General features: G+C 37.2%; 2 protein-coding genes across 2 annotated transcripts in view; one reads left to right on the top strand and one right to left on the bottom strand.

Annotated features, from left to right (window-relative positions):
* The window catches only part of CEP126 (centrosomal protein 126kDa), an 86905-nt gene extending 84921 nt beyond the window's left edge, over positions 1-1984 (bottom strand). Inside the window, exon 1 of the mRNA XM_011926614.1 lies at positions 1127-1984. Within this exon, the coding sequence (XP_011782004.1) occupies positions 1127-1254 (128 nt within the window). The 5' untranslated portion in view covers positions 1255-1984. The remainder of the gene's footprint in view (positions 1-1126) is intronic.
* ANGPTL5 (angiopoietin-like 5) lies at positions 1-25365 on the top strand. Its single transcript, XM_011926615.1, has 9 exons — positions 1-504; positions 8273-8460; positions 9011-9155; positions 10412-10515; positions 11353-11446; positions 13536-13636; positions 15476-15596; positions 20961-21146; positions 24427-25365. Exons 2-9 carry the CDS (start codon positions 8365-8367, stop codon positions 24744-24746), a joined length of 1167 nt encoding a protein of 388 aa, XP_011782005.1. The 5' UTR covers positions 1-504; positions 8273-8364; the 3' UTR covers positions 24747-25365.
* Positions 25366-26338: the final 973 nt, after the last annotated feature.

Here is a 26338-nt window from a genome sequence, read left to right as displayed (position 1 = left end):
GATGAGAGGAACTAGAAGCTGCTGTTACAAGCTACCATTTTGAGAACTTGCCCAAAGAAAGAAAAGACTGAAGGGATGGAAGGTTGGAGAAAGCATGATCGGAGGAGAGATGTTTTATTTTTAGTGAAGCTCTACACACATTTGTCTTCCTCACTAGACTTGTATCCCTAGAACCTAGAACAGAGTCAGCCAAAGAGCAGGCACTCAATACACATTGTTGACTTGCTGCTAAAATTGTAACAGAGTACAAAGAACATCCTAGAAGTTGGAGACAAGGAGGATAAGAAAACAGGGTTAACTTGCAAAGAGAAGACACTCATCTCTGACAAGAATGAAGATGATTACACAACACCATCACTGTTAACCAAGTCCTTTGGGAACACAAAGGTTAAATCCTAATCATCACAACAGTCTCTAAAGGAATAAACGTGATTTACAGATTTTGCTAACAAAATACTTCTCCTTTTTCCATTTTCTACAATGCAACCAACAGCAACATCAAAGGTCGGCTTAACCAACTCTTCGAGAAAAGTCAGAGATAACCCAGATCGTGAAGCGTCCAGGTCCCCTGTGTCTCATTTCCTCTCTTCTGTCGCTCTGACAACAGACTGGCAGAGATGGAAAACAAAACAACTTACCAAACTGTGTAGCCTTAAGCAGCTCTGGTAAATGGATTTAGGGCTGTGTTAGGATAACTGTTAAAACGTACTCTTCAGGATAGCAAAACATTTTACTTATTTGTGTAATTTCTTTCTCCAAGTAGTATGATAAATCAGGAAGTAGTTAATATATAAGTGAAGAACATAATGGCATAATTCTAGAAAGTAAAAAATAATCCCCACAGAATACGCAGTTGATGTGTTTTAAAATTCACAAAAATGTTACAAAGTTGAAGAATGGGAGTAGGATAACAGGGTGATGTGGCGGAAGCAGCCACAGAATTAGATAAAATGCTATAATTTCAGGTCTAAGGTGAGCCACGACAGTTGCTAAAGCAAATATCTGCACTAAGATGACTTGCTAGTTTTGATCACCCTGCGTCAAAGGTAATGGGAATCTAATTGGAAAAAAGATGGGCCCCGTTTTCAACATCGCTACCCTGGCAGCCACAGAACGGGAAGGATACAGGTAAGCGCCAGGTCGGTGATGCCTGCCGCTCTCCCGAGGGTCGAGGGGGGCTCTGTCGAGGTTGTCCGATGATTCAGTGCCCAGTTCCCCGACCGCGCTCCGGGCTACGGGCCTCCCCGCCAGCATCCTTCACTTCAGCGCCGCCTCTCTGCTCGCCCCCAGCGCCTCCCTCATGGCAGCTCCGGCTTCCTCCTGCTCCTGCTCGGCCCCTCCCTATACTCCGTCTCTCAGGCCCCGCGTCACGGGCGCCGAAGGGTCGGCCGCGACAGCCCTAGCTCCCGCGCAGCGGCACTTGTGCCTTTAGTGGAGATGGCAGCTGAGGCAGCGGCGACCTCGCAGGGCAATAGCAGAGGAGGCGACAGCAACCCCCAGCCGCCATCTTGACAACAACCGACGCCGCGTCCTTGACAACGGAAACCTGGGAGGAGCTACAGGGCGGGGCGGGACGATATGCACGAAGCAGCCAATCGCAGGCTCCGGCAGCCCCGCCCGCTTAGAGCGGCTGATGGCAACCCAGGCATCCCTAGCGACCCGCGTTGCTGCGCGAGGGGTGAGCTGGGTGGTGTTTTAGAGCCTGATGCAGTTCTACCTCCCTTTTTAGGAGAGCGTTTTTGTGGCAGTACTGACAGTGACGAAAGACAGATGTAAAATCCTCAGATACAGGCAATTGCCACCGGGAGGATTCTGCAGTGATTGTCTGGGGGACAATTTGGAGTTGAATTTGTTAAACTACTGAATCCTGTTACGAGATTTTGAGTTGTGAGTCTTTCTGTGGCATCACTATCCCCAAACACCGTCTTTTTAAAATGTCTTTGTGAAGTGGAAATTTTCCTTCCCTGCATTCTCTCATCCACTCGGTAATACTTCTGGCTTTCCCTCTGCAGTCGTCTTCCTTGCCTTTGCCCTACTTATAAGGTCTACATTTCAAAGCCTCCTAATGGTTCTTGCCTTGCTGCCAGATTCTGGAAATGGACCATCACAGCAAAACTAGCAATCTCTTGGGATGATATGCCAAAAGAGATCGTTGCATTGACATGGTTTTGGGAAGCATGGAAAATTAAATGGATTTTTAAGCCACTAGTTTATTGGCTATGCAAGTGAAAATTTTGAAAAAGGCTGAATCTTATTGTTGGAGCCTAATGTAAATGCACATATAAATTCTGACTGTATTTCAGTCAGTGTTTTCTTGGAAAAATTCCCAGATTGGAAGCCAAATGTACAGACCAAATAAAGATTATCCACCCACCATTCAAATGTCTTTGCCTTTGTGAATTAATTTGTTCATTTTAAGAGTTCAAATAATAAACTTTTCCAGTTGAAATTATTTAAAGCAATCTTTGCAAACTTGGTTGTAATGACTGAAATTGGAATGTACACTGGGGACAGATTTTAAAGTGCCACAACAAATCCAGTTTAGATTTAAGACACAAAACACAGGAAGTCTCCTTCAGGAGCATACCAGCAGGATAAAATATACAATTCTGACACGAAAAGCTAAATGGATACAGTTGGACACTTGGCTATCTTGGCAAGTTTTTAATTGGCCTGGCCACAGGCAATGGCCTTGATTCTATTCCCACTGCTATCATCACAAGTTTGTCTCCCCTTGGCTGACCTGAGCAAAGTAGGGCAGTGCAAAGTACAGATGAATATGAGTATATTAGGGTTGCTATTTGGAGTATTTAGGCATGGTTAGCATTCCAAAAGTCCAGCTTTTGCTATATTATTAGTTTGCAATCTCGTAACTCCTAGGCATCTCACTGCTTTGTGGCTTGCAATAAGCACTAAGAAGCATAATTTGGTTTTTCAATTGCCTACAAATCCTTTCTTATGTTAACTTAAAAAAACACGTGATTTATGAATCTGGAAAGGAGAGGAAAGGGTTACAGCCTGGAAGGAGGGCCATACCACAAGCTGCAAAGTGTGCTTCTAGCTGAAGCCTAGAGAGGCAGGTACTTTGAAGTAGGGGAGGTTGAGAAAGGAGATTTATGCTGAAAAAGTTGGCTAAACATACATAATTTATAGGATACAGGAGGAGTTATGATTATTTATGAAGGTAGTTCTGATGCATGTGTATTTAGCAAACATGAAATCAAAAAATGTTTTAAGGTTTTCCCAGGGTCCCCTTGGCCAAGAGGGGGTCTATTCGGTCAGTGGGGGCTTAGGATTTTATTTCAGTTTAGACTTATATAATTATTCTTCATTCAGATATTGTTTTATGGTAATGACCAAGAAGAAAATAAATTTCAAACAATGTTGCCAGTTTTCTTTTCTTTTCTTTTTTGAGACAGAGTCTCACTCTGTTGCCCAGGTTGGAGTACAGTGGTGCGATCTCAGCTCACTGTAACCTCTGCCTCTCGGGTTCAAGTGATTCTCCTGCCTCAGCCTCCTGAGTAGCTGGGATTATAGGCGCCCGCCACCACGCCCAGCTAATTTTCATATTTTTAGTAGAGACGGGGTTTCACCAGGTTGGCCAGGCTGGTCTCAAACTCCTGACCTCAGGTGATCCACCCGCCTCGGCCTTCCAAACTTGGCCTTCCAAAGTGCTGGGATTACAGGCGTGAGCCACCACGGCCTGCTGCCATTTTTTTTTTTTTTTTAATCATAGGTTTTTTTTTTGACCTTTAAATTCTTTCTTTATTTCTTCAAAATGTTAATTGGGTTTTCCACATTCTATTTTAGTTGTAGAATCCTAGATTCTTATAGAAAGGCAGGGCCCAAGGGGCTCTGAACATCATGATTCTTGATTTTGTCATGACTTTTTGTCAGTGTTATTTATGGAAAAGGCTTTAGGATTAGATATTTGGATAATAAAAAATTTGAGAATTTTATAAACTTCATTTCTTGACAAGAAAGGCAATTGTGATTCAAGCAGTAAAGAAGAATATTACCCTAAAACCTCTGTATTTTTATCAGAAGGGGCATCTGAATTAAATATAATGTTATATTCTTTCACACTTTAAAACCATAAAACAATTCCTTCTTTTGTTAAGGAAATACATATTGAGCACCTACTATGTGCCAAGCACTTTCTAGATGCTAGGGATACAGTGAATAAAACTTCAAAGTCCTTATGTTCATGAAGCTTATATTTCTTTTTCTTCCCCACTAGAATATATTAGGGTAGTGAAAAGTGCTACATGGAAAGTGGGATAGTGGAGGGGGATACAGACCAATGTCAGTTCTATCTGTGAGGGAGTGCTCAGGAAAGGCCCCAAAGGAAGGGAAATTAGGACAGAGGTCTGAATGAAGGAAAGAGGTTGCCATTCAAATATCTGGATGAAGAATAAGGGCACAGCGGTCTGTGAGTACAAAAGACTGTGAGGACAGAATCATACTGTTGTGCTCAAAGAACAGCACAAGACCACTGTGGGTGGAACAGAGTGAGGTAGGGTGTATTAGGCAGTTCTTGCATTGCTCTAAAGAAATACCTGAGATTCAGTAATTTATAAAGAAAGAGGTTTAATTGGCTCATGGTTCTACAGGCTGTACAGAAAGCATGGCAGCATCCACTTATGGGGAGGCTTTAGTGAGCTTTTTACTCATGGTAGATGGAAAAGTGGGAGCAGGCATCTTACATGGCAAGAGCAGGACTGAAAGAGAGAGGGGAGGTGCCAAACACTTTGAAAATGACCGGATCTCACGAGAAATCACTCACTATCGTGAGAACAGCATCAGTGGGGAAATCTGCCCCCATGATCCAATCACCTTCCATCAGGCCCTACCTCCAACATTGGGGATTACAGTTCGACATAAAATTTGGGTCTGTAATCCCAGCACTTCGGGAGTCCAAGGTGGGTGGATCACTTGAGGTCAGGAGTTTGAGACCAGCCAGGCCAACATGGTGAAACTCCATCTCTACTCAAAACACAGAAATTAACTGGGCATGGTGGCGGGGGCCTATAATCCCTGCTACTTGGGAGGTTGAGGAAGGAGAATCGCTCAGGCAGAGGTTGCAGTGGGCCGAGACTGTGCAATTGCATTCCAGCCTGGGTGACAGAGCAAGACTCCATCTCAAAAAAAAAAAAAAAAAAAAAGATTTGGGCAGGGACGTGGATCCAAACCATATCATAAGTGAAGTGTGCTAACAGATGAGATTGGAGAGGTACATGGCCCAGATTTAGTGGTGACTTGTGTGGTATGCAAGGACTTAATATAAAATCCAACTTTCAATGGAGGGAAATCCATTGGAGAGTTTTGACTAGAAGAGTAACACAATTTTGTTTAATCTTTAAAGAGATCCTCCAGTTGTTGTGGGGAAAACCAGAGTATAGGAGATAAGACCAGAAACAATGAGGACAGTTAAAAGATTATCAGAGATAGCAGACTTGCACTAGGATGGTAGCAGTGGAGGTGGCAAGAAATGTTTGCAGTTTGAACCTTGAGCCAATAAGATGTGTTGGTGGATGGCTGCAGTAAGCGAGAGGAAAAAAGTCAAATGTGACTCTCAGATTTTTAGCTCAAACAATTGAATAAAGTGTATTGCCATTACTAAGGTGGGAAAGAATAGGTAGGGGTGGAATAAGGAATATGAGTTAGGCTTCAAACATGTTAAATGTGAGATGTCTATTAGACTTGCAATTTCATTAATGTGGTCTCTTAAATTGTTGATGTTTTATTTACAAAGGAAACTAATAATAACCACTTTATGGTTATAAAGCATATTCACATAACTTATTTAATTTGAATTTGAATACACACACACACATATATATACACATATATATATTTTTTTCTTTTTTTGAGATGGAGTTTTGCTCTTGTTGCCCAGGCTGGAGTGCAATGGCACTATATTGGCTTAGCATAACCTCTACCTCCCGGGTTCAAGCGATTCTCTTGCTTCAGGCTCCTGAGTAGCTGGGATTACAGGCATGCACCACCACGCCCAGCTAACTTTGTATTTTTAGTAGAGATGGTGTTTCTCCATGTTGGTCAGGCTGGTTTCAAACTCCCGACCTCAGGTAATCCGCCTGCCTCAGCCTCCCAAAGCGCTGGGATTACAGGCGTGAGCCACAGCACCCAGCCTGAATATTATTTTTAATATCTTTAGAACAGAAATTAAACAGAATTTATTTGAGCAAAGAATGATTTATGAATTGGGCAGCACCCAGAACAAGAAGTTCAGAGAGCTCCACCCAGCAGCTTGAGCAGCATGCTTTTATTTATAGGACACAGAAACAAAGTAGAGGAATCATGTGATTGACTACAGCTAGATGTTTATCTTATTTGGGTATACTCTGATTAGTTGGCTGCCTATGATTGGCTGAAACTCCGCTATTTGTTACAAAAAATATACTCCTAAGTCAGGCTGCAGTTTGCTACAGAGGAGCTCAAAGTACAGAGACAGCCTCAGGCAATGGCCTCCTGCTTATTTAATTTAACAAGTATTATAACCATGTGGCAGCTGTGATGGACAATTCTTTGTGCTTTCACTTTTGTCTTGGCTGAGGCTATATATATATATATATTTTTTCCATCTTCTGCTGAAGTATTTTCTTGCTCAAATAAGAATTTCCTGAATTAGTCTCTGGGCAAAATGTGAAAGAACAAAGAATTTTAACATCTGGCTGATTTAAAGTTCTGCCAACTTCTGCTGAAGTTCTGCCATTTTCACTTCAATTTTGTAAGACTTCAACTTGAAATTTAAGATTACAATATGTGTATTCGTCTGTTAATACAAATTATAAAAGTCATCAATATTGTCCTCAATGTTACATATATTAATCTTTTAATCCATACAATGATTTCCATAATACAAAGGAGGTAGTTGAGCTGTAGCAATATTAGTAACTTTGTCCAGGATTCCAGGGTAAGGGAGTGTTCAAACTAGTCTTTAAATTAGGCAATCTGGTCTTGGAGCCGGCACTCCCAACCATCTCATACTGTCTCACTGGAGAAACTCTGAGAAAGTGATTGCCACAAATAAGAGATAAGATTGTTTGGGTTTAAATAGTAGGTGGTGAGGAACGAAAGTCAGAGAACAGATAATTATTTTAAGCTGTTTCTTCATTAAGAAAATATTTGAGTGCCTCTTGTGTATCAGTCATTGTACTAGTACCATAAAAACTATGGCAGTTCTCAGTTCAGGAAAAGAGATGGAGAAAATAATATCTCGAGCCAGAAGCAAGATGCAGGAAAGTTTTGCTTTGCCTCTTAATTTTAGAATAATGAAGACTTAGGCATGTGTGTAGAATGAAGGGAAGGAGACATTGAAAGACAAAATTTGAAGATATTGATCTATCAACCTTCAAAGAGTGGTCATTTTCTATAACATTATTTCTCTGATGATCAGAATTTTTACAGTTTTGACAAAATAGTTGTAATTAGATTACAACTAATTACAGATTAATTACAGTCTTGAAATTTGGCTTTTTTTTTTTTTTTTTCCTGAGACGGAGTCTCGCTCTTTCGCCCAGGCTGGAGTGCAGTGGTGTGATCTCGGCTCACTGCAACCTCCACCTCCCAGGTTCAAGCGATTCTCCCTGCCTCAGCCTCCCGAGTAGCTGGGATTACAGGCGTCCACCACAACGTCCGGCTAATTTTTGTAAGAGGGGGTTTCGCCATGTTGGCCATGCTGGTCTTGAACTCCTGACCTCAGATGATCCACCTGCCTCGGCCTCCCGAAGTGCTGGAATTACAGGCATGAGCCACCGTGCCCGGCCTTGAAATTTGGCATTTTAAAAGTATATTTTAAGTCTGAATTATCTCCTCTGGATGTCCACCTTGATCAAATTTCTACTTAGTATTTTATAGAAATAGTTCCAAGGTAATATTTTTACCACTCCATCAGTCATTTCTATTTCCTATTTTTTTGCAAGCAGTTTGCAATTATTGCTGTATAGCTTATCAAATGCATTTTTTTTCCAAGGCAAGAAAAGGCTGACTCACAAAAATTAGATGAATTTATAAATTCATGCTTTATTTATCTACATCTGTCGTTTATTTATTTACTTATCTATTTGTTGCCTATATTGCAAAAACTTGGATATATAATACAGACATGAAGTGATAAAAAAGGAATTGTACAACTTAAAATGTCAGGATCTCTAGAGGCTACTTTGTTTTTCGTATGAAGGGTGTTGTTTCAAACCAGGGCATGGAAACTAGTAAGTATTGGCTTCTGTTTTTGTTGTACGCTTTCCAGAGGTTTTTAACTGAAGACTCTATGCTCTGTAGTTCTTTCCACAGAGAGCTGACTGATATTTGAAGAAGTGTTTTCATCTATCCAAGAAAAATATGATGTCTCCATTCCAAGCCTCACTCTTATTCGTAAATGTATGTATTTTTATCTGTGGAGAAGCTGTACAAGGTAACTGTGTACATCATTCTACGGTAAGAATTTTAGCAATATTATATTAGCTAGGAAAGCATGATTAGAATTTTGAAAAGATTAATCATAACTACCAAATATAATTTATGGAACAGTTAAAACATTTATTTAGAAATGTTGAAAAATTGCTTTAATGTTACAGTTTTTAAACTGAGGAAGCTATAAAGTGAAGATTGACTCAACAAATATCTTATGAAAAAATTTCAAAGACATTTCAGGCCTAGATTAAAAACTAGCCCACAACTTTTCAATGAAATATCTGATAGGTAATAAAATATCATGTTGCTTAAAAAAAGCTGTTCCACAAACTTTCATATTTCAAATATTGTCCTGTGAGTGGCTACCTAGGATATTAAGAAATTGGTCCATTAGATTTTATTTACTCCTCAGGTTTATTTGTGGAAGTTTGAATTAAGTAGCTTATATTTTTCTCTAGTGATCAGCCTTGTCTTTCCTGAAATCTAAGCTTTTCCCTATAGTCTTATTTATTATGTATTATGTCATATAACATGTTTAATGTATTTTTTCTTATTTCTATTTTTTAATATAAAGGACTCTTCAGTAGTTAACATTGTAGAAGATGTATCTAATGCAAAAGATGAAAGTAAAAGTAATGATACCGTTTGTAAGGAAGACTGTGAGGAATCATGCGATGTTAAAACTAAAATTACACGAGAAGAAAAACATTTCATGTGTAGTAAGTATTAAAAATAAACACAATAATAAGGGTATATGATTCATTATTTTTAGGCTAGACATTGAAAAGTATACTTTAGCTTTTGTCTGGGTCATTTTCTACACACTGTGATCATCCTAGGCCAGAAGCTTTATTGTTGGGCCTATGATAGGTACTTAATAAATATTTGGTACATGAATGGATCCTTTTTCTATGTAGCTAATTCTGTGTGTCACAAAAGGGTCTCAGGCTTCTCAAACCAATGAATGCAGCTTTAGGCCTATTAAGACAGATGGCTAAATTCGGGAAAAAGCTAATAGAAAGTGAGAGACTGAAAATAAAAAAGAGAGAGGAAGCTGAGTGAGGTAGAATTAAAAATATCAAGATTTATTAATGCCATCCTACTGCTGGTGGAAGGAAACTTAGAAAATAAATTTTTAAAGAATAACATACGTAATAATGTGTGGGCCCTTTTGTTATGGGGGCATCATTATTGCTATCTTGGGTAAAACTCACATAGGGTCTGAGAAATGTAGGTAGTCAATGTTTATTTCCTAATTTTGATGGTTGTGTTATTAGAAATATCTTTGGTGTAAGAAATACACACTGAAATGGCATGATGGTACATCATGGCAACATGGTCTCAAAGGCGTTAGGAAAAAAGTTATTTGTACTGTTACCGCAACTTCACTATAAGAAATTTTCTCCTAAGATAAAAACATTTTTAAAAGGAAAACGCATGGTAAATGTTTAGTCAGAAACCAAATAACCAAAACCTTTGACTAAGATTTATTATGTGTATGTATATGTATGTGCTAGCAATTTAATTATATAAATATTGTATTAATAGAAAAATTAAAACCAAGATGTACTTTTAAAAATTAACTTGCCTGGTATAAAATTGTTGCCATTAACTTTCTTATACAGTGAGAATTAATGACTCGTCTATCTCCTGCCTTTATATATCTCATCTTGTAAAGTGAGAATTTATAATCAGAACACTGTCTCTTAATGATAACAGATTAATTATTCTGGATAATCTATGTTAGTAGGAAGCATAGTTTCATTAATAAGTATTGACACAATCATTTCTGGGGTTAATCCTGAGTTAAACAAAATATATACTAACTAAAATATGTAGTTCTGAGTATTAAGATAAATTGAGATAGTATTGAGTTAACATACACATCCAAAATCAGGTAAAATTCACTATTTTTCACTGTGATTGTTTTCTATAACAATATAATACTTAACAGCCACTTTTTATTATGGTTAAGGAAATTTGCAAAATTCTATTGTTTCCTACACAAGAAGTACCAAAAAACTACTAAGGAATATGATGGATGAGCAACAAGCTTCCTTGGATTATCTGTCTAATCAGGTATAGATGTTTTAGCATTGTGTTTTTATTGCATGTGCACGTTGATGTATAATTAGCTGGAGGTATAATCTTTGTTTAAAATGCTTTCATGTTCAGACATCTATTTAGCGCCTACTATGTTAAAGGCACCATAGTAAACTTTAGGCAAACAAAAAGCAGTAAAACAATTGAACTATTCAAGGGGTATACAGTCTAGTGGAGCATTAAAATGTGTTGACAAAAATGTGGTTGTTAGAACGGCACAAAAGAGAAGTCTCAGATACAAAAAAGTTTCCCAGAGGAGAAAGTCTGTGAACAGTCATAAAGGATGAATGAATGTTTTAAAAATCATACAGGTTGGGTAAGGCGAAGAGGACATTCCATTCTGGGGAAACTTCTTGGAGTTGATGCAGGGTGGAGTGGCTGGTGAGGCTGAGTATTTAAGGAAAACTGACTATAGGAATAGGCAAGAACGAAATCATACCACACCAAGGAGCCACTTTGGCTCCTTGTAGTGTTTAAGCAAGGAAATGCCACAATCTGATCAACTTGTGTGGCCAATGACTTGAGGAAGAGCCAAGGGAGGAGGTAAGAAACTGCAGCAATGGTTTGGACAAGGTATGAAAGACAGATGTGCAAGAGCAGCCAAATGCAGAAATAGGGGCAGATAAAATCGATGTTAAGGAGGTAGATACTACAAAATTCAATTTAGCTTTGTCTTTATTCTTTGTTAAAGCAGTAAGAACTCAATCTAGAGAAATGGACACCGTTATGTATTTCAGAGCTGGGTTTATGAAGGCTTAAAGATGGCAATTTCTTCAAATATAAATTTACTTAAATGTGCATGCATGTGTTTAGGTTAACGAGCTCATGAATAGAGTTCTCCTTTTGACTACAGAAGTTTTTAGAAAACAACTGGATCCTTTTCCTCACAGACCAGTTCAGTCACATGGTGAGAACTTTGGTATTTCAGCCTTTACATGTTTGTCTTTTATTGCTTAAAATTTTCCTGGACAGGTTAGTCCATTTAAAAGTTTTGTTTAAAAACTACAGCTCACCGTTCTCTAACAGACTGGAGTGCTAATACCTGCCATTAAGCAGATTTCACCACAGACAATGTGGTAATTTCTTAAAATGGGGTACTTTTTCAACCATGTGAAAGCCATGGCTGTATAAAGATATCCTGAAGCTGTTGAAAATAACATTGTTTTCTGTAGCATTGTTCTGGGCTCCTGGTTTATATCTTATTAATAATTCATCTTCAGATAGAAGAAAAGAAAGTTTCAAAGTTCCTCCCACCTGTGAAAAATGTTTCTGACATGTTTGAAATGTTTAAAATTGGGGCATAAAATTTGAAAGGAAAAAGAAATGTAAGACAAGAATAAACTGAAAGTTAGCACTTTTTATACTAAAATACAGCATATTAATTCCTAAAGGCTTGGACTTCTAAGAAAAATACCCTACAAATCTTATAAATATGAATTTATCCCCAAATGTTTAAACAAATAAATGTTATTGAGTGCCTAGAACATGATCTTTATGTTCTTCTTCGAAAAAGAAGAGAATAAACAGTGCCTGAAAATCTTCTATGTGATAGGTAGGAAGACAGGCACTTTCTCACGTTATTTTGTTATTAAAATTATTTTATTATATCTCATAACTGCCCCAAAGCACGTATGGTGTGGTAGTCAGGAGCATGGACTCTGATGTCAGAATCCTTGGTTTTAAATTTCTGACCTGCTGCTCTCTTGATACGTTTTCTCGTCAGTAAACTGATAGTACCTACCTCTTATAGTTGATGTGAGGATTAAATGAATAAATACAGGAAAGTCTCTTAAAATATTGCCTGAATCAAATGTTTATCACAAGGAAAAAAAATTGCCCGAATCATAGGGAGAGCAATATAAGGGCTTGCTATGATCATCATCATCGGATAAGAAATATCCACCCCAGAAAAATCGAAATAATCTGTTCACATTAATTTGAAAGGTAATGATAAAGCAGATACTCCAACCCAGATCAGTCCTTCAGCGTGAACTTCTATCATGTCTCTGAGCACAGAGTCATTATAAGAATATCTCTTAACAATTAAGGACACAGGCAACAAAAAATCTATATCTCCTAGAGACGAAGGGGAAAGCAAATGACTTTTTATAGCTAACCTTTTTGTAGATGGCATTTTCTTCATTATTTGGATGCGCTGGGCGCTATGGTAAGGGCTTTATGTAACACCTTACTACGTAAATGGTTAGGATAACACAATGAAGTAAAGTGTTAGGGGCAGAACTAGGATGTTAAGACGGGCATTTGGATAATGGACACTCTAAGGGTTGAATTTGTTTCGTTTATAAAAGATGCTACAGAGTAGAGTATCTTCCAGAAAATGTAATATCCATATCCACATACACATGTTTACAATCCCTTAGAGATGAGTGCTCTGGAGAAGGTGATTATGGGGGGCTATAATTCTAACTGTAGTAAACAGAGTAGGCTCTAACGTCAGGCATAATTTCTTGGTTAAGAAAGTGATTTCCCCTTTCTTCCTTTGGCTATTGGTATTAGTGGTCCCAAACACATCAGTCTCTGAAGTTGGGAATAGAATACTGAAAGACGTGTCTATAGTGGTTAATTTGCTTATTCCTTTCGGTTTTCTCCTCCCTGTTCATGCAGACTTCCTTTAAACATTACATCCTCTAAGATAAACTTAAATTTCTGAAAGGGCATTATTTATTGGGAAAGAGAATGTGTAATTATAAAATACGTTTAATAAGTGTTGATCCCAAATGAAACTTTTAAACAGTATAGGAAACTAATCACTAACAGTGATATTATAAGTGAAGGCTTCTTGCAGCATAAATTCTTTAATCCCTTATATTTTCTTCTTATTTCTAAAATTGTGACCGTTTTTCATTTTGCGGGAGTTAAAATAATATTATTAATGAAAATTATGATAATAATAGCACTATCAACTCTCTATAGTAAAATGATTGCCTTAAATGTACACTTGAAAATATCCTAATTAAATAATTTTGCTTTTCTAGGTTTAGATTGCACTGATATTAAGGATACCATTGGTTCTGTCACCAAAACACCGAGTGGTTTATACATAATTCACCCAGAAGGATCTAGCTACCCATTTGAGGTAAAGTTTTCCCATGTTACGTGGGCTAAGATAAACATCCAACCAATTTAATTTATGTTAAAATTTAAATTGTTTTAATATTTAATTTTTCCTTGAAAATTTTTAAATAAATTAGGTAAAGTTATAGTTTCAAAATTTTGGTTTTTTAGAATTCTAATGCCCAAAACATGAATTAATAAAAGAGCTAGAGTCTGTCTTTCACTTTTCTATTTGAGTTTCCATGGTTTTACTCTTTAAAGTAAATCCATTTGATGCAAAAGCTTATATTATCCTCATAATAGGCAGAACTATAGCAGGCAGAACTATACAATATAATACTTGCTTGCTTTAATTAGCCTGTGGATATTGGAAAATAATGGTGTGCTTTGCCTTGGAGTTTACTGAAAATACTTTTGACTTCTCTTCCTGTATATGTTTATAATTTGTTTTGATGATAGATGATTTTATGTGATTGTATGAGAAATTAATAATTAAAAAACCTTTCAGTGGAGTGCAAGGCAGATTGAAAAGCTGATTCATTCTGAAATTGATAAATTACTCTTATGTCTATTCTTAGTAGTTCTCTGCAAGGATATCTAGTAGAAATTTCTACCAGAGACTATGCATATTGATGGAATATATATATACACACACACACACACACACACACACACAATTATATATATTATATATATTTTTTCCTGGGCACTTCTTTGTGCAGAAGACAGTTTATGATACTTATACCTTATCGATAACCTTTATTGGATAATAAAGTCACTTTTTTTCTAAGTAGGTACTACTGGTTTCTCTTCTTAGCGTTACTACCATTATTTTATTTGAAATCTATTGACAAGATGTCAAAAAATTGGAAATTAGGTGGGAAATAATTTTAAAATTACCTAAGTTACTTCACCTACAGATTCAAAACTAGATCTGAACAGACGTGGAAAAGGAAGGCTTCTAATTTTGTGAAGAGTGGGATGCATAATCACCTCTTTTGTGGGAAAGTGCTGGTTCCTTAACTTCCTCCACACTGCCTTTTCTCTGTCTCTATGCGGGAAGTTTCTGAGGGAGAATTTCGCTCTGATTTCTTCCCTATATTGCTTCTATGCATCCCCTACAGAGGTCCTTTTAGGAGCTTTTACACAGCATCAACAGATGTGTCTATGAGCACCTGCTGAGTGGGCACAGATCATGCCTTTCTCTGAAAATGCCAGTCTGAACATAGGCCTTCCAGGCTTGTGGGAGAAAAGAGCAAAGACAAGCACGTGAACACATTTCATACACACACACACACACACACACACACACACCACTGTTTTAATTCAAAAGTTTATAGAGAAATGCATTGCTCTGCCACATCAGAGCAATATTGTTATACAAACTGAAAAATACAAAAAATTAGCCTGGCGTGCTGGCTAATGGGCCTGTAGTCCCAGCTACTTAGGAGGCTGAGGCAGGAGAATTGCGTGAACCCGGGAGGCGGAGCTTGCAGTAAGCCGGATCTCGCCACTCCTCTCCAGACAGAGGGAGACTCCGTCTCAAAAAAAAAAAAAAAAAGAAAGAAAATGCTGCAAATACGTATTTTTAAAAATGATTGTTATAGGGACTGTGATTAAGTTAATTACAAATTTGTTTTATAATAAACAGCATTATTTAGGTTAATTACAGGTTTATAATAAACAGCATTATTTCCAGAGATATAAAAAAATCTGAATGAATTAATGGCATATGATTGCATTGAAAACTCAGTGGCAGTATCGTCTCTTTTTCTAAGCCTAAGGATGAAGCATGAGTGTTATATTATCAAATAATGAAAATAATAGTGTATTATTTTGTGCTTCCCTGTGCTTGTTTTAGGTAATGTGTGACATGGATTACAGAGGAGGTGGATGGACTGTGATACAGAAAAGGATTGATGGGATAATTGATTTCCAAAGATTGTGGTGTGATTATCTGGATGGATTTGGAGACCTTTTAGGTTAATTTTTTGTATTTCTACTCTACATTTTTTACTCTTTTTGGTATTATATCTATAGAATCTCTGTTGGTCAGATCTTCAGTAAAAATAGCAAATGCTTGCAAATATCAAAATACGACTTAAATCACCCTCTTTTCATATGCCAGATTATTTAAAATAAGTAGATCTTCAGTTGAGATCTGGAAATTTTTATTTGTAGATATCTGGTGAAATGTGATTTGAGTGAAAATTCTAGATTGGATATGTATTAAGTATCTACTGTGTACCCAGCAGAATTCTGGCAGGTGCTCACCAACTGTTTGCAGAATGAAAAACTGAATGGCAGCATTGTCCTAGATCTTAAAATTCTTGAGATGCGTGTAGTATCGATACAAGCCAGTGAAATGGCGAATTGAGGTGTCTGTGCAAATTCAAATTATTTAAACTGATCATATTATTAAAATGTCAGTAAACATCTTTATGTTCAAAATTTGAAAATTATAACCCCAGGTGAATGTAAAAATCTGTTTACATTATTGCCACATGGCAGCATCACTTTTGCTGATAAACAGAAACACCAATATTTCTGAACTTTGCAGAATTTTACATTAGTTGGAACTTCTGCCAGTGAGTTTGCTAATTTTTATACTATTTTAACAGCTACTGTTTTTATAATTTTAAATCTTTAATCTCTCATAATAATGTCATCCAAGGATTTGGTAAGTAATGGTGTTAGTCCTAGTGCTAAAAATGCTACTGAACGCCAGTGATTTTAGAAGCCATTTGGCTTATACCCAGCTAACTGCCATGCTATGGAGTATAGTGAATATACTTGCATTTTCTCAGCATTACTTCTGATTTTTCCATTGATGCTTCTTCTTGAATTAGGTAGTTATAGATCCATATACAGGTTTTGAATTGCCATCTTCCTTACTTCAAGTTTATTTCTATGGGGAAAGAATATGAATTTTGACTGACCAGGTCTTCAGGCAGGTATAGTGCATGCAAACTGAGACTGCTTTGTACTGGTGTATTTTGAAAACAAATTTGGGGCTGGGCCTGGTGGCTCATGCCTGTAGCCCCAGCACTTTGGGAAGCTGAGACAGGGGATTGCTTGAGGCCAGGAGTTCGAAACCAGGCTGGCCAACATGTTGAAACCATGTCTCTATAAAAGTACAAAAGACAGATTCACAACCAAATTTTACCAGAGGTACATATAAGAGCTGGTGCCATTCTTTCTGAAACTATTCCAAGCAATAGTAAAAGAGAGAATCCTCCCTAACTGTTTTTATGAGGTCAGCATCATCCTGATACCAAAACCTGGCAGAGACACAACAAAAAAAGAAAATTTCAGGCCAATATCCCTGATGAACATCGATGCGAAAATCCTAAATAAAATACTGGCAAACTGAATCCAGCAGCACATTAAAAAGCTTATCCACCATGATCAAGTGGGCTTCATCCCTGGGATGCAAGGCAGGTTCAACATATTAAATCAATAAACATAATCCACCATATAAACAGAATGAAAGACAAAACCACATGATTATCTCAATAAATGCAGAAAAGCCCTTTGATAAAATTCAACACCCCTTCATGTTAAAAACTCTCAATAAAATAGGTATTGATAGAATGTATCTCAACATAATAAGAGCTATTTATGACAAACCCATAGCCAGTATCATATTGAATGGGCAAAAGCTGGAAGCATTCCCTTTGAAAACCAGCATAAGACAAGGATGCCCTCTTGCCACTCCTATTCAACATAATATTGGAAGTTCTGGCCAGGGCAATCAGGCAGGAGAAAGAAATAAAGGATATTCAATTAGGAAAAGAGGAAGTCAAATTGTCTCTGTTTGCAGATGACATGATTGTATATGTTGAAAACCCCATCGTCTCAGTCCCAAAGCTCCTTAAACTGATAAGCAACTTCAGCAAAGTCTCAGGATACAACATCAATGTGCAAAAATCACAAGCGTTCCTATACACCAATAATAGACAGACAGAGAGCCAAATCATGAGTGAACTCCCATTCACAACTGCTACAAAGAGAATACAGTACCTAGGAATCCAACTTACAAGGGACGTGAAGGACCACTTCAAGAACTACAAACCACTGCTCAAGGAAATAAGAGAGGACACAAACAAATGGAAAAACACGCCATGCTCATGGATAGGAAGAATCAATATCATGAAAATGGCCATACTGCCCAAAGTAATTTTTTTTTGAGATGAAGTTTCACTCTTGTTGCCCAGGCTGGAGCGCAGTGGTGTGATTTCGGCTCACTGCAACCTGTGCCTCCTGGATTCAAGAGATTCTCCTGCCTCAGCCTCCCGAGTAGCTTGGATTACAGGTGCCTGCCACCACACCTGGCTAATTTTTGTATATTTAATAGCAATGGGATTTCACCATGTTGATCAGGCTGGTCTTGAACTTCTGACCTCAGGTGATCTACCCACCTCAGCCTCCCAAAGTGCTGGGATTACAGACGTGAGCCACTGTACCCAGCCTGCCCAAAGTAATTTATAGATTTGATGCTATTCCCATCAAGCTACCATTGACTTTCTTCACATAGTTAGAAAAAACTACTTTAAATTTCATATGGAACCAAAAAGGAGCCTGTATAGCCAAGACAATCCTAAGCTAAAAGAACAAAGCTGGAGACATCATGCTACCTGACTTCAAACTATACTACAAGGCTACAGTAACCAAAGCAGCTTGGTACTGGAACCAAAACAGATATATAGACCAATGGAATAGAACAGAGGCCTCAGAAATAACACCACAAATCTACAACCATCTGATCTTTGACAAACTTGACAAAAACAAGCAATGGGGAAAGGATTCCCTATTTAATAAATGGTGCTGGGAAAACTGGCTAGCCATATGCAGAAAACTGAAACTGGACCCCTTCCTTTTACCTTATGCAAAAATTAATTCAAGATGGATTAAAGATTTAAATGTAAGACCTAAAATCATAAAAACCCTAGAAGAAAACCCAGGCAATACCATTCAGGACATAGGCATAGGCAAAGACTTCATGACTGAAACACCAAAAGCAATTTCAACAAAAGCCAAAATTGACGAATGGGATCTAATTAAACTAAAGAGCTCCTGGACAGCAAAAGAAATTATCATCAAAGTGAATAGGCAACCTACAGAATGGGAGAAAATTTTTGCAATCTAAGCTTCTGGCAAAGGGCTAATATCCAGAATCTACAAATAACTTGAACAAATTTACAAGGAAAAAACAAACAATCCCATCAAAAAGTGGGCAAAGGATATGAACAGGCACTTTTCAAAAGACAACATTTAAATGGCCAACCACATACGAAAAAAAGCTCGTCATCACTGGTCATTAGAGAAATGCAAATCAAAACCACAATCAGATACCATCTCATGCCAGTTAGAATGGTGATAAGTAAAACGTCAGGAAACAACAGATGCTGGAGAGGATGTGGAGAAATAGAAATGCTTTTACACTGTTAATGGGAGTGTAAATTAGTTCAACCATTGTTGAAGACAGTGTGGGGATTCCTCAAGGATCTAGAACTAGAAATACCATTTGACCCAGCAATCCCATTACTGGGTATATACCCAAAGAATTATAAATCTACTATAAAGACACATGCACACGTATGTGTATTGCAGCACTATTCACTACAGCAAAGGCTTGGCACCAACCCAAATGCCCTTCAGTGATAAAATGGATAAGGAAAATGTGGCACATATACACCATGGAATACTATGCAGCCATAAAAAAAATGAATTCATGTCCTTTGCAGGGACATGGATGAAGCTGGAAACCATCATTCTCAGCAAACTAACACAGTAACAGAAAACCAAACACCACATGTTCTCACTTATAAGTGGGAGTTGGACAATGGGAACACATGGACACAGGGAGGGGAACATCACACACTGGGGCCTGTTGGGGGGTAGGCTAGAGGAGGGATAGCATTATGAGAAATACCTAATGTAGATAATGAGTTCATGGGTGCAGCAAATCACTATAGCACATGTATGTCTATGTAACAAACCTGCACATTCTGCACATGTATCCCAGAATTTAAGTATAATAAAAAATAAATACAAGAATTAGCTGGGGGTGGTGGTGCACGCCTCTGTAATCCCAGCTACTTGGGAGGCTGAGGCATGAGAATCTCTGGAATCGGGGGAAGGCGGAAGTTGCAGTGAGCCCAGATTGCACTACTGCACCCTAGCCTGGGTGACAGAGTGAGAATCTCTCAAAAAAACAAAAAAAACAAAATAAGAAACAAAAATTAATTAATTAATTTGGGATTACAGAAAATGCATTTTTAAGTCTTAAATTTGAGGGTGGGCTACTGGGAAAAGATGGCAGGGGCACTTAAACTGAAGTGTTATACACTGTGTGAGACTCAATGGACCCCTATGGAGCCATCTTATTGGGCCCAATTTCTCTCCTTACTTTTCAATTGTAAGTATGTTGCTAAAATGTCCATGCCTGCGAGCTCTGAAGAAAGACTTAATATCTTAGCTATAATTTTAAGAGTTTGAATGCTGTCACATAATCCTCCAGCTCTGAAGTTTGTTTTGACTGGACCCTTATTTTCTTTAATAATTTTATGATTCAAGCAGAGGCATATATCTCAGAGTAGAGGTATCCACATTTGGGCTATGCCATGTGGGTAGGAGAGGTAGAAAGCCATTGGCTAGGATATGTATGCAAGAAATATGCAGTCTGAGTTGGGGAGTTTATATTTCATCCTGAATCTATAATCGTCTTGGAAATATTGATCCCAAACCCAGAGATATTCCAATGTTATTACATGATGTTCAAGGCATAGGAAATTAACCAGCTGCATTGTAACCAAGAAGTGTCTGTTAAGAAAGTATTACAAGGCAGCAAAAAATAATTTCGACTGAGCGTTTTTAGGAAATGTTTCTTTAGGAGCTGCTGATTTGGAGGTTAAACCTTCTACATTTACTGGTTAATAACATTTTGTTACCTGCCATAATATTTCAATTGGTTTTATGTTGAAATGCTTTAAGGTAAAAGTTGACTTTCTATTTTAGTCTTTAAATGAAGACTAATTTAATTTTGGGAGATAAAATTTGGGGAGATCATTATTATTTCCTCTCCCCAAATTTTACTTAATTTGGGAGATAAAATTGAAAAAGGGTCTGATTTTCTCAAGCCTGGTGAAGTAGAAGTAGGAATTTTGTTTGTTTTATAAAGTAGGTAAGCACTGGTAATTTGAGCTAGGCCATCCAGTGCCTGTAATTACTTATGTGAGCCATCTCAGAATTTTTGAAATGCTAAACAAGACCAAACATTCAAGAATAAAGCATTATTCTAATTTGTATTAAAATATATTAAAACAAAGCATTTTTTTTTACAGGAGAATTTTGGCTAGGACTGAAAAAGATTTTTTATATAGTAAATCAGAAAAATACCAGTTTTATGCTGTATGTGTCTTTGGAATCTGAAGATGACACACTTGCTTATGCATCATATGATAATTTTTGGCTAGAGGATGAAACAAGATTTTTTAAAATGCACTTAGGACGGTATTCAGGAAATGCTGGTAAGTTTTTTTTTATTCCTAAAATTATCCAAATCTAAATTATAACTGACTCATTATTAAGCGAAGATAGAAATAATGCATTTGTCTTACACCTAACTGATAACAGAATAGATTAGGAGTAAGAAAGCTGGCCAAGTCTTGAGTTTTGAAACTTGGTTATGATCATCATTGTACCACCTCATGCTTCTGAAGTGCTTTATAGTCTCTAAAACAATTTGCCTTATGTAATTTCAGTTAATTCTTTGGATAGAGGGCCTGTGGAGGAGGAGGCTGTGAAGGTATTTTCATTTTCGTGTTCAGAGAGGCTGACATTTAGAAGTGACAGACTGTTAAAGACGATCTCTAGTCTTCTCACTTTACAGGTGAAAAAACCTGAGTGATAAAGTGACTTGCCCAAGATTCCCAGATCATGTCACCTGAGCCAAGGCAAGAATCCAGGCTGACAGAACAACTAGTTTAGTGTTCTTTTCATTATACTTTGATGCATCTGCTCATTTCCAAATAAATTTAATTTGTTAGAACTTCAAAAATACTTGATGTTAAACTTGCATTTTAATGCTGACAATTTAAAGGCATTTGAATTAAAAAGTACTACATTCAACTCCCTTGTTGCTGTTTGTGGTGCTTGTTCATTATGTATATTTAGTGTTAGAAATCAAAAAATGAATGATATATGTCCCCAGCTCTTTAACTGATCCCAATATAAAGGAGAAGATAAGTAACCCTAGAAATACAGAATACTGATAGGACTTTTGGGGTCAGAAAGAGGGTGAGAATTATTCCAGTTGATTGTACCCAAAAAATATTCATGGAAAAGCAATTTTCAACGAGCTTTTAATGTTAGATTCAACCTGGGAAGCTTTTTAAAAGTACATATTCCTGTAGAATCTGATTCAGTTATTTTAAGCCAGATGGATATGTTGGCGTACTTGCCGTTGAGAACCACTGATCTAGTCTTGGAAGAATGGATAGGCTTTTGGCAAATGAAGGCTGACAAGCAGAGCAGCTTGAGTTAAGGCATAGAGGGAGGAAAATTATAGGACACAGAGAGTTGTCTGACATGGTTGGAATCTATGATACCTGAGGGGTTTACACTTGGGATGTTAGGTGAAAGTCTGACATTCATATCATGATCTATAGGGAAAAGTTTAGAAAGTTACAATATATGATTTTCAATGCTTCCTCTCTAAAAGTGTAAAGAACTATCTAAAGATGGAATATATTACATTAGGAAAAGTTTATGTGGGGGTTTTCTGAAAGATGACTAGGATCTAATTAAAGGATAACATTGATAATGACAAAAGTATTTTCCTTACAAAACTCTCAAACTTTGCCATACTGTACTCTACATTTTCCCAACAAGGTTGTTAAGTAACTTTCAACTGTCGATCACATAATGGAATCAGAAGAATAAGAGAAAAAGGTGTCAGAAGAATGTAATGGTAGAAATACAGATACAACCAGTGGGTTAAATGCAATCAGGTATGTGGTAGAGGCAGGTCACAAATTTGGCTTTGAGCTTGGAGCAAAAACAGAAATATGAATTTGAATATTTGAGCAATACACTTGTTCCATGAGAATCACAACTATTCCTGATTATAAGACTTGAGATAAATCTCTCTGGATTCTTACAGAAAACAAAAGTGTTATGTTCTCCAACCACGCTCTCGCAGAAGACATGATGGGTATATCTTAATAGGCTATTTTTTAATGAAATATACCTATGCATATATTTTTTAAATGAATTAAATAAAATCTATTGAGCTTATGTGCTGTATGATCCTTCTGGTGGTCAGACTTTATCTAGAGAGAGTATCCGTGGAATGATCACATTGTTTAGGCAATGCTCCATGGGTGTTGTCTCCCAGTGGATTTGGAAAGGTATTACACTGTGTGGGTGCTGGAGATTATATAGTCTCTGAAAATACCTACAATATGTGTGTTTTGTTTCCCATGAAGTGCGGAGTCAGAGACTTTAATAATCAGCAGAATTGGGGTATAGAATAGGCCACCACTGCTAATGAAGTTCTTCAGGCTCTTTCAAAAGATTTATCTCAAGAGATGCCAAACGTTCAGAAATAATGAAACAAATATAGAGCTTGGTTTCTCCACAGATTTTATATGACTTCTTTTTTAATTAGTGTTTCAAACATTAACCAAAGTTTACATATAGGTGAAATGTAGGTATTATGGGTTTACTTAGAATCTTTAACTTTATGGAATTTTATGAAACAAAATATGACTCCTGCTCCTGTCACTGAGTTAACTGGGTCATCTTGGACAAGATACTTAATCATTGCAGGGATATTGTAAATACGAGGGATGCCATACATACAATGTTCAGGCCAGAAGCGGTGGCTCGCACCTGTAATCCTAGAACTTTGGGAGGCCGAGGCGGGTGGATCACTTGAGGACAGGAGTTCAAGACCAACCTGGCCAACATGGTGAAACCCTGTCTCTACTAAAAACACAAAAAATTAGCTGGGTGTGGTGGCTTGTGCCTGTAATCCCAGCTACACTGTAGGCTGAGGCAGGAGAATCGCTTGAACCCGGGAGGTGAAGGTTGCAGTGAGCCGAGATCATGCAGTTGCACTCCAGACTGGGGAACAAGAGCAAAACTCTGTCTCAAAAACAAAACAAAACAAAATAAAACAATGTTCAGTAGAAGCCCTTTAAAAATGGTTTTGTCTTAACTACTATTCAATTGGTCCATAAATCATGTGAAGAGCCATGAAGAAAAGGTACACCTCAAAAGTACACCTGAATTTTTCTTGAGGGCATTTGGTATTCTGTATAATATATAGAAAAAAAACCCAGAAAACCCCCCAACTTTTTAAATTGTAAGTCTAAATTTCTTAAGGGTAAAAGTTTCTCTAGCTCAAGTGACGTCAATGGTAGTGGTATGAAATCCTGCCCTGTGTAAATTATTTTCTTTTCCTAAATTATCAATTATCATATTGGTCTGTCTAAATTATGACAGCTCTGTATGCTATAATTTTTGGCCTAAATATCTGGTTTTGTTTACACAGCAAAACTTCCATTTTGGACTGTGACTTGTATAGCAAATATTCATTTAAAGATGCTGTCACATTGAGGAACTCATCACCAGATTGCGGCATGTTGAATCTTCGAGTAGGAGAATTTTAACATGATAAACAGTAGAAAAATCATTTAAACCTTATTTCCAGATGTGATGCTCTTGCCTAATATACTGGTAATGATTAATTAAAATAATAGAAATTTCCTTTAAATTCAATCATTAAATTATTTTTTTCCCCAGGTGATGCATTCCGAGGCCTCAAAAAAGAAGATAATCAAAATGCAATGCCTTTTAGTACATCAGATGTTGATAATGATGGGTGTCGCCCTGCATGCCTGATCAATGGTCAGTCTGTGAAGAGCTGCAGTCACCTCCATAACAAGACCGGCTGGTGGTTTAACCAGTGCGGTCTAGCAAATCTAAATGGCATTCATCACTTCCCTGGAAAATTGCTTGCAACTGGAATTCAGTGGGGCACATGGACCAAAAACAACTTACCTGTCAAGATTAAATCTGTTTCAATGAAAATTAGAAGAATGTACAATCCATATTTTAAATAATCTCATTTAACGTTGTAATACAAGTTCTACAGTGATTTGTGATAATATAGTAAAGATTTTAAAAAGTTTATCTTTTTACTTAGTGTTTCAAACATATTAGGCAAAATTTAACTGTAGATGGCATTTAGATACTATGAGTTTAATTAGAAAACTTCAATTTTGTAGTATTCTATAAAAGAAAACATGCCTCATTGTATGTTTTTACTTCTGACTATATTAACAATATACAATGAAATTTGTTTCAAGTGAGTTACAACTTGTCTTCCTAAAATTTATAGTGCTTTTTAAAGGATTTTGCCTTTTCTTTGAAGCATTTTTAAACCATAATATGTTGTTAGGAAAATTGAAGAGAGTATTTTACTTATTTTTATATTTACTTTATATGATTATATAATCTACAGATAATTTCTACTGAAGACAGTTACAATAAATAACTTTTATGCAGATTAATATATAAACTACACATGATTTTAAAACTTTACTATTTCTAGGTGATGCCATACCATTTTAAAAGTAGTAAGAGTTTGCTGCCCAAATAATTTTTCTTGTTTTCATATCTAATCATGGTTACTTATTTTGTTATTGATTGTAATAAATATACCGTACTTTTATATCCTGATCAGTTGCATTCTAAAATACGTCTTTATCTGACCTCTTTTTAAACCAGCAGGAATGGTATGAACTTTATGTGAAGGATGGTGGATAAAAGAGTGATGAATCAATTCTAGATATACTCTAGGAATAAGCTGGCCCTCTCTACTTTTCCTACTAAGCTGGAGGGAATTGGATGGTAAGGATTCCATAGGGGAGGACAGCAGGGAACATGCAGGGGCAAGTATCAGTTACTGATAAGAGAGACAAGGGAAATGATCAAGAATTAGTTTTTAATAGGAAGTACTTTGTCCAGAGTTAGGTTATATAAAACTCAAGGGAGGGGAAAAGTGGCTGAAAAATTAAATGGGAAGAGGATTGAATTAAAAGTAGGTTTGAGGATATAGATGTCAGGGTGACATAGCTAAGCCCAGAATAGAACACAGAATCTGATTTGGGTTCAGGGATGGACAAAAATGATAATAAGGTCATCATTTAGGGTGCTTTCACTTTGATATCCTCTGAAAGCAGTGAATAAATCATGAACAGGATTACATGAGATAAGATTGCAGGAGGGTGCACGTGGATTCCCGTGGTCTCCAATGCATATCACAGAGGCACAGCTGAGGTTGTGTCTTGGCAGTGGAGTAAGATGCCTGCCAGACTGGAGAAGCACAGAACTGACTTTTACATCTGTAATGATGTGAGCATCACAAGGCAAATTCCCCTACAAATCAAGTCAATAATTTTGTTACTTAGCAAGCCAATCTGTTGTTTCAGATCTGGGCCTTGAAATCTTTGCTGAACTGAGACAGAGGCAATCTCCTGTATGGTACTGCAAGAGATAGGGGCTTCACATTTTTATCCCATCCAAAGGCTATGGAAATGATTGCGGATGAAAGCAGAATGGGAATCAATGGAATATTAAAGGGAAAGATGGACCCAGGGAGCAGTGAGAAATTTTAATTTTGGGGGCTTTGGAGTGGGAAGATACATTTGAG

Source organism: Colobus angolensis, unplaced genomic scaffold (assembly GCF_000951035.1).
Source record: "Colobus angolensis palliatus isolate OR3802 unplaced genomic scaffold, Cang.pa_1.0 Scaffold7, whole genome shotgun sequence".
NCBI lineage: Eukaryota > Metazoa > Chordata > Mammalia > Primates > Cercopithecidae > Colobus > Colobus angolensis.
The sequence above is the reverse complement of the archived record's forward strand: the minus strand, read 5'-3'. Positions and strand labels throughout refer to the sequence as shown.